General features: G+C 42.4%; 1 protein-coding gene across 1 annotated transcript; it reads right to left on the bottom strand.

The window, feature by feature from the left end:
• Window positions 1-2472: 2472 nt before the first annotated feature.
• Window positions 2473-8752, bottom strand: ORC6 (origin recognition complex, subunit 6). The gene is made up of 7 exons (XM_009320336.1): window positions 8687-8752; window positions 8320-8475; window positions 7323-7486; window positions 6131-6220; window positions 4908-5020; window positions 3545-3619; window positions 2473-3146 (listed from the first exon to the last, which is right to left on the bottom strand). Exons 1-7 carry the CDS (start codon window positions 8750-8752, stop codon window positions 2977-2979), a joined length of 834 nt encoding a protein of 277 aa, XP_009318611.1. The 3' UTR covers window positions 2473-2976.
• Window positions 8753-8946: the final 194 nt, after the last annotated feature.

The following is an 8946-nucleotide window of genomic DNA, read 5'->3' as shown; positions in this document are numbered from 1 at the left end:
CTGCTCAGAGTTGAATGGTTTTTATTTGTTGGTTTTTTTCTATTCTACTCTCTCCTTTAAAAAATAGTCACTGCATAGTTAGGAAATATGAGGAATCCTGGTTTTAAGTCAGTTGGTCCATTGCTGCTTTTTCTTACGATGAGTTGAATTGAGCTGAATCGATTGAACTTTTGGAAGGAGATAGGTGAAACTGCCACAAATAAAAATCGCCTAATGACCGTTGGGTCTATGCAAAAAGATCTCATGCTGTCCAGAAAAGAAGAGATTTCCAGGCATCATTTTGTATGTATTTAAAACTTGTAAGTGCTTCTCATTGGCTGTGATTGCAGCCCTTAATTTGTAAGTTTTAGTTTGAGGATATTTTCTCCTCTGACAATTTTAATGAAGTCTGAGAAGTTGATATGGTGTGATATGCAAAATAGGTTTTATTGCTGTTCAGCGGCAGGAAAACGGTGTGTTGCCAGACTCTGCCTTTAGCCCAGTTAGGAGGTTGAAGCCCTTTTTTCCCCCACTTTGCTCTTGAGTATTAAACGTTTTCTTCACGATACTAACTTACTTTGGATTTTAAACTTATTCCTGATGTATAAAGAGTTGGAGCCACTTACAATCTCTCAGCTAAAAGTATAACATTATTTATTAAACCTGTGGTTTCCTTTATTCCTGTTCTAGATTCTGCAAAACTCAGTGTGAGCTGGATGGGCTCTTAGGAAAACCGGAAACTAATACTACTAAAACTAGCTTTCCAGCAAAAGCATCAAACCACTGTACAGCTCCCTTTAACTTTATGGACTTTCAAGTCCCTTGAATTAGCAAAAGTGTTGGTTGCTAATAAAGAGGTTTGTAAGACTGGCTTACCCTAGTCTAGTTATCTTTACCACTTTAGTGCTTCTCACTCTGCATAGTCCTGAATCCTGGACTTCTGCAGCATTTCCAGAATTGAAACAGAAAAGAATTATTAAAATCAAGTGAAATAATCTTGACAATGTATCACCTTCTGTGAAGGCCCATTTCTGTTTGTTTTCCTTCCACAGTGGTTCTGCATGCTATATGTGATTATATTAATTGGTCTGTATATTTCTGAATAAATTCCATTGAAGTGGAACAAGCCTATTCCTCAATTTTGGTTTAAACTGCCCCCCGCCAAACAAATCTGAAAGCATCTCTGAGTAGGTCTTAACAACAGAATGCTAATGTACTAGGTTGGATTCTCTCCCATCCTGAAGACCCTCTGCTACATATTAGATCAGACTTTAAAAGGCAGGCATTTTGTTACAGCTTTTGCTCAGTGTGGGTTAATTATCCAATATTTTCTCTGCACATCAGGCATTTGTTCGGAGTCCATTCCCCAATAGTAACTCTTAAATTTCAGAACTCTCGTCTAGATTGAAATTAGCTCTTGCTAATTAAAGTAAAGTTGGCTTCAAGTGGCTTCCTTTTTTATGCACTGGGAGGAGAAGTGAAAGGAAAATGGCCAGTAAGTTTTAACTTTCCAATTACTGTGTGCTTCTTCCTCTATTTTTGTTAGAGGATAACACACGGATGCTCTCCGCTGTCTTGTACATATTTCCTCTCCATTTTCTACAAAGAGAAGGTGCCTCTGGCCAGCAGGATTACTACTTCATTTCTAATAGAAAGAAATCCCTTTAGATTCGGCAGCCATCACATGGTTCTGCAGTACAGTGAAACCCACCTCTGCAGCCTTATGGGATGTTTCACCATGTCCTGTGCACTTTGCTTTGGAATCTACAAAAAGCTAAAAGGACGAACCACAGGTGACCTGTGAGTCACTGGAACAGCAAGCATGACAAAAAGAACTGGCCCCATACACTGATATCTAAAGCAGTTAATGATACTAGCTATTGTAATCCTGGTGCGATCAGCATCACTTAAGTAAGCAGGGAGTATGCACAGCAGTGAGGCATCTGGCAAGCCATTAAAATACTGTTGAGAAGAAGCTCGTGTGAAGGCAGTGTTTCAAATCTAAATGCTCAGACATGAGATAAATTACCTTGCTTCATATGGATGCTTAGGGTTTTCTGGGTTGTTTTGAAATGAGGGTTTATGAAAGTTATCTTCTCTTTCACATCCCAGGCAGAAAACATGCAAGAGAAAGGGACGAAGACTTGGGTTGCTTTTATTGTAGTTACACCAGCCCTGTACTGCTAAAAGTTACGATTTTTCCTTCAAACGCAAATTGTAGTTTGAGCGGCTGGGATGAAAGTGTAGGATCGCAGAAGTTGCCTCTAAGAACTACAGGGCAGGGCACTCTCTCCTCTTCCCTAAGTTTATGACTGCGAGATGCAAAAAACCTGTATTACCCAGACAAGATCCTTGGCCCCTCGATATCTTCCTTCTTAAAGCACAAACATCTCCTGTATGTCTTTTATTTTGCGTTCTATATGACAAGTGCCAAGAACCTGATGTCATAATGCAAAGCTTTTCCTTCCAGTATTTTTATTGTTTCTTGGAATATTTGGGACCCCTCACAAGCACAAGAGACTTCAGTCCCATACAGGTCATAAAAAAGAGTCAAATTCAGTAACTAAACAATATTTCTTCAACAGTAAAAAAAAAAAATTCATAAAGTTATCAGTCTTAATTCCTCTGCTGGTTTTGCAGTTTAACAAGGCACCATTAGTCCCCTCCCTCTCTTTTCACTGACTACTTCCAGCCAGGGGCCCAAAGGCATATAACTTATAACTTATTTACACTTAACACAGCATTAGAATGTTACCTGCTGCTTGCAGCAAGAGAATGAAGCTATTCTACCACCTAATGCCATAGTTGCTCAGGTACCAGCCTGGCGAATAGTCAGACAGGCTTCTTGTAAAATCACCTCAATTCTGGTGTCATTTACTAAAAATAACATCCTTAAATACTTAAAAACTAGCTAATAAACAAAATCAGCTGGCTACCAGACAGCCATCACTCATATGGTACTGGAACTCTTGTTAGAGCAGAGAGAGAGAGTTAAAATTATGAGCAAGCAGCAGTTATATTACTAGGTGGCACTACGGAGACAGTACTCCTACTTGTCTCTTGTGCCTTAGCAGCATTTTCCAGGATTTTCTTTTTCCATTCTTCATAGTCTTGCTTTGTTTCAGTCTTTGGCCGTTTACATGGCATCTCCTCATCATCTTCAGATCCTATGAGAGAAGGAAAGTCCATGACAGGCCATCGTGGGCAATATGCTGCTGGGAATAACCGTGGCAGTGAGCAAATGTACAGACACAAGCACAGGGTGTGTCACTGTGTTATCTAATCCTGTGGTTTGCTGCTCCCCTCACCTGCCGAACAGTCACCTCTTCACCTTTGTGTCTGAATGGAACAGTTGTCCTTAATTCTACTATGACTAGTCAGTATAAACACCATTGTCCTTCTGCTAAGTTCTCTTTGTCCTTTCATCAGTCAGTGGTTTGCAGAATGGAGTAAGCGGCTGTGAACTGAATATTATGGCATACTACACAACTAAAATATTAAGCAGCAATAAAGCTCAGAACTGCTCTAGTGAGGTGATTTTAGTTCATAGCTAAACACAACTTACCATCTTCCTTCTCGCAGTGCTCCAGGTTGGTCTGCAAGCTTTCAGGTGTGTCTGCAGCCAGTGGAACATCTTCTTCTAAAAAAATAAGTAAGTTGCTTTACTTCTGAATGGTGTTTGGGGCCCCAAGGGCGGTGTTCTACATGCAATTCTTTGACAGCAGTGCCACCTTCCAAAAGTATTGTCTCCCAGTCAGAGCAGTTCCCTGGTCCAGACTGATGCTCAAGCTGTACATGCAGAGGTGCCAGCACACTTCAAGGGTTGCACGGACTGGTTGGCTGCTTTAACTAGCGCTGCTGCATTTGTAACCACAATAATCCACCATGTTCATAGCCCAAAAACACGCTGCTACCCTTCTGGATTACTCAGGCAGGATTATCAGTTATTTCTTCCCTTCTATCCCATTTCCACACTTTGTATTATAGGTGCCCACAACATGCAGGGTGCTGTCCATGTATACAGATGCACACTCTTCCCTGAACTGATCCAGAAACTCCCAGCTGCCTTTAGCTGCTTTAGTGGTGGTTTTTTGGGTTTTTTATAGGGCACTGTACTATGGTAAGGTCCACGCCTAGGGAGAGAGCAGCAGTTTTTGGTTTGGGTTCTAGCAGCATATTCTAGAAAACTTCACGATACGAAGCATGACGACAGGGTGAAGCAGGGGTACTGTTAGTGGGAGAGTAAGAATGAAAGCCTGGGAAAGGAAAAAGGAGGTAAGTAGGAAGGAGCAGAGATATGAGGACAGGAAGGCATGTATTGTATTTCAATTTTACTCCTCCACAAAAAGGAGTGGAGAGAGCTGCAGGTTCAACAACGGATGAGAAAAATTCCTCATGTCTGCCCACTGTATGTGGAGGGATGGTCTCAGGTAATGGCTGAATTACTACCAGAAGAGCAAGGCTTAGGCTTGTTAATCCTGCAGTGGGGGAAAGGAAAACACAGAAGTGGGTCAGTCAAAGCAAGAGAGGTAGCAAGATGCTTATGTTAATTTGTGTTAATTTGTGTCATGTTACCATGTTAACAGGATGCAGAAAGCAAGCAAGGAGGAGGAATCCAAGATAGGTCAGGTAGTATGGGAGAAGCAGGGAATAAATTGCAGCAACAGAGAATGTAAGGAGCAGTGAGCATTTGAGAAGAGAGGAAAATATTTATTTTTGGCCTTGCCACACGCTAAGCTGTTGCGACTTCCCCAGAAGCAATGACTGTGACTGGGAACTGGGCTGCAGGAAACATGTTGGAATGGATGGGCAGGTTTGGCTGGGACAGCTGAAAGTGATCAGAATGAAACCACCAGTGGAAAAGGATGGGGCACTGTGAGGCCAGGTGATGGATATGCTGTCTTACAGGGATAAAGCCAAAAACTTACTGCTGAGCTGCTGGCTCATCTTCTCCAGCTGATTGCACAGCCGGTCAAATATTGCTTTTTTCACCCCAGATGTAGCCAACATTTTAGTTTTGTCCACTTTTAGCTTCAAACACCTACAAGAGAAAGTTAAGTTATCTCTGTACAAAGCAACACTCCAGCAACTATCATTCAGGTGGGGTGACATTTACTGTACCAACACTGCCTGTGAGAATGAGGAAGGCAGGCCCGAGTTTTTGTCCTATCTACCTAATCCTTGTTTCACTCAGAAACAAATTTGCTTAAAAAAATAGACCCCTATGCTACTCAGTCAATAGAGCTCAGGAATTGAAACTCAGGGTTAGTTCAAGTTACATAAGGAAATTCTATTAGGAAAAGGTACTTTTCAGATTTTCAGTGGGACCCCTGTGTCAAGAGAACATTTGTCAGGAGCTGTGCAACTACACAGCACCTGAATTGCTTCACAAGATTGTTACAAGGCATAATACTGACAAGGAAGATATTTGCATGCAAGCAGATTTCTTACAAAGAGTTGGCTGAGTCAGATGCTCCTGACATCTATCTTCCAAGCTGATACAGGCCTACAGCTATTAGATCCACCTCCCAAAGGTTAGAGCACCCTCAGGATGTGATTGTGTAGGGCTTTTCCTTCTTCAGAATGGCTGCTTCTTGGTGCTTAGAAGTAAGCTAGCAGCCATTCTTGCACCTTGAGCAGTATCTCACCAAAAGCCATGCAACTTTTTGCTTTGTGCCCAGCTCAAATCTATCCTGACAACGGAAAAAAATTTGAAAATGTTACTAAGGGATCATGTTATGCTGGTTAGGCTGGGAGGAAGGAGGGTAAAGTGCAAAACACTAACAGAAGTTTTTCAGCCACTGCCGTGGATACGTCCTAATGGAATTACCCACAGCATCCGATTACACACCGGGGAAGACAGGTTTCATTTATTTTAGGATAAGTAACTCAAGATCCTTTTCTGTATATTTGATACAATACTTCTGCTTTCTCCTGAAGGCAAATGCAGTGTAGGTTTGGAGACTTCACTGTAAGGAAAGGCCTGGTTTGCTACAGCTGTCTCCATTTCCAGGAGTAGGGCAGCAGGATGTGCTAAGCGAGACCCTTCAGACATACTGAATGAATCACCTGCTTACATTGTAAGCACTATTTCTGTTTGGTGTCTCACTAGGCATTTAAGCCCAAAAAAGGTCCCTCAAGCTACACTCACCTGCATGCAGTGAACAGTGCAGCTGTTATAAAAAGTGGTTTTGAGAAATCAAGGTCCATTTGCTGTGCTTCAGAGAGGCTGGATTCATACCTAAAGAATAACAATAAGAGTGATAATTGTATAGTGCATTTGCCTCAAATGAAGCTATTGAAATTAATTTGTCACATGGTACTTAGCATTTGAACAGGTCTCCTGTTGGATCACTTGGTCCTTTGCAACCCAGTCAAGCAGAAACAGCTGCTACTGGCTGAGAAGAGCAAAAGGGACTAGGGAAAAGAAGGGGACTGGAATCATCACCTCTTCTTGAATTAAATGTATTTTAAATTAGGGATCTGGATCAAGGTATGTCAGTAAAATCTGTTTCTTGTGCTCCCCATCCACACAGCACTTTTACCTCTACATTACATCTAAAAGTTACAATGAGATGCTTTGCATAAATCCATCCTATAATGGAGGGTAGAATTACAGTTTCTTCGATTCCTCTAATATGTATATGACACAGATGAAGGCTTAAATATGGAAAATGACATGGGGGATGTGCAGCACTGAAGAATTTAATTTTTTTATTGCCTACCTGTTCCCAGCCTATTTTTTTTTTTAGTTTGTATTAAGCACTGACAATACAGCCTTTGTTCACTGACCTAACAGCATTTAAACATGCGCTATCAGGGTGGCAGCACTCCAGAACAGAGCTCTTCAGTGATTGCTTGTGTTAAAGTAGATGTTACAGAGTGCAAAATTTTAGTTAAATCTGTTGAATCTCCATTGAAGTGTTCTACCTATCGTTTTTACAGGTAGAGTAATGCACATTTTAAGAGATCTGGTTCTCCAGAAGGGGGGATTTGTTTTGACTGACTGTTACTTCTGAACTGTGACATAATCAGCAGTTAAATGGAAGACAGTGTGATGCTATGGACAAATATAGGGACTAGGAGTCCTCTATTTTTTACACTATTCCCTGTTGAAGAATTGGGACTCGGACAATGACTTATTGAGCTTCACAGACTAAGTCTTTCTAACATGTATTCTAAAAAGTGGCCTAGATAAATGGCTGGATTGTCAGTGCTAAGAACTCACCTCACCACTCCAGTCAGTGGGAGATACCTGGCCCTTCCAACCATCAAGCTCTTGATATCTAATGAACAAAGAATCTTGCTAGTGGTTACCACTGTGCTCACAAGAGCTTCCTCACCTCTGTAGTATTTTTGAAGCGGTGTTCACTGCCTCTGTGCAGCAGAATTGCACAGCAAAGTCTCGCATTCCCAGTCTGGGGTTCACCTCCAGCAAACATTCCAAAGACTTCATGGAGCTCTGGTAGGTAGTCTTGTTCAAACCGGAGAGTTTAACAAAATAGCTCTTTCAAGAGGACAAAGACAAAACACAAGAATTAGCAAGATTCCTTCACAACATCTTATTCAGGCAACGAAAATAGATTAGGGAGAAACTACACAATACCATAAAATAAAGTTCAATTGCTGTATTAAAGAAATTTGTGCAATGAATGATCTAAGTTTTGACTGCACACGGGAAGATTAACCACGTAGGAATGCCACATCTTTTAATGCAGTGTTATTTTTAGACCATTTCATTGGAAGTGAGGTTTGTCTTTTCCATATAATATGACATGGCCCTGACATAACCACAAGGTGGTTAAAAACAAAGGTAACCAAGATCTGGGCAACTTGAAGAGATGAGCAATACTTCCATGCTACTCCTCATGGGGTCAGGTCCAATTCTCTTCTGTCTGTGAATGGACAATCCCAAACATCTTGTACCAGACATTATTTTGGCAGCTCAGTGCCATTTACCTGGCAGGTCTGCAGATGGAAGTTTACAGGTACCACTACAGAGAGGGATTCCTTGGAGCCACTGCTTCCCTCCCACAGTAAAAAGGCACAGATCTTAAATTTAACATCCTTGCTGGTAGTTTATTTGTTACCAAAAGAGCTGAAATTATAGCAAAGCAAGCTCAACTTGTGAAGTGACTATGACACTGATCTCAATTTGCCCTGTTTCAAACTCTGAGTAGCGAAAGCTCTAACACTGTGTCTAGCAGCACACTACTGGGTCTAGGGTAATGTCAGTTATTACTATCCCTTTCCTGCTCCCAGCATACACTACACAGGACAACGATTTTAGTGGACTTATGGAAAACGCACCAGCCAGCCAAGTCATATACTGTATCTTACTTTGTCAACCGGTTGTTTCATGAAACTAGCCGCTAGGTCCAGGCACATCACAGCACTGCTTGTCGCTGTCATTTGAGCCATTAATCCCGTGCATTTCACCTGGGATAGCCGCAGATACTCTTCAGCTTTTCTGCAAAACGCCCAGCGTACAAAGCCCTCGTTAACAAAACCACAGTTACAAGACAGTAAGAATGGCAGGACAGGAACTGATCCAAGGTTTACCTAGTCCAGCTCCCTGGCTGCAGCACATGCTTAGGGAAAGGGGTGCTACAGCAAACACAGGATTATACTGCCCTTTCTCTAATAAGTTGCAGCAGCAGCTTTGCATTTCATAGCCTGCAATGGCTGTTTCATTAACCGCGTATACCTTAAGGTCTGTGACCTTTTTCACACCGACCAGAACCAAAGAAGGAAACCGATGGCAGGCTGGCATTGCAAGGAGGTGAGGCAGACCTTGGCTGCCGCTGCTGTGCCGGGAGAGCTAACGGGGCCGGTCAGCGCCCCCAGGGAGGAGCCTAGGCAGGTCCGGCGGCAAAGCACGGTCAGGCGGCCGGACGGGAGCGGGCCAGGCCGGCACCGCACGGCCGGACCCGCTTATCCGGACGGGAATGACGCTCCCGAGAGCGG

Source organism: Pygoscelis adeliae, unplaced genomic scaffold, assembly GCF_000699105.1.
Source record: "Pygoscelis adeliae isolate BGI_AS28 unplaced genomic scaffold, ASM69910v1 Scaffold62, whole genome shotgun sequence".
Lineage (NCBI taxonomy): Eukaryota > Metazoa > Chordata > Aves > Sphenisciformes > Spheniscidae > Pygoscelis > Pygoscelis adeliae.
This window is presented reverse-complemented; position numbering and strand designations above follow the sequence as displayed.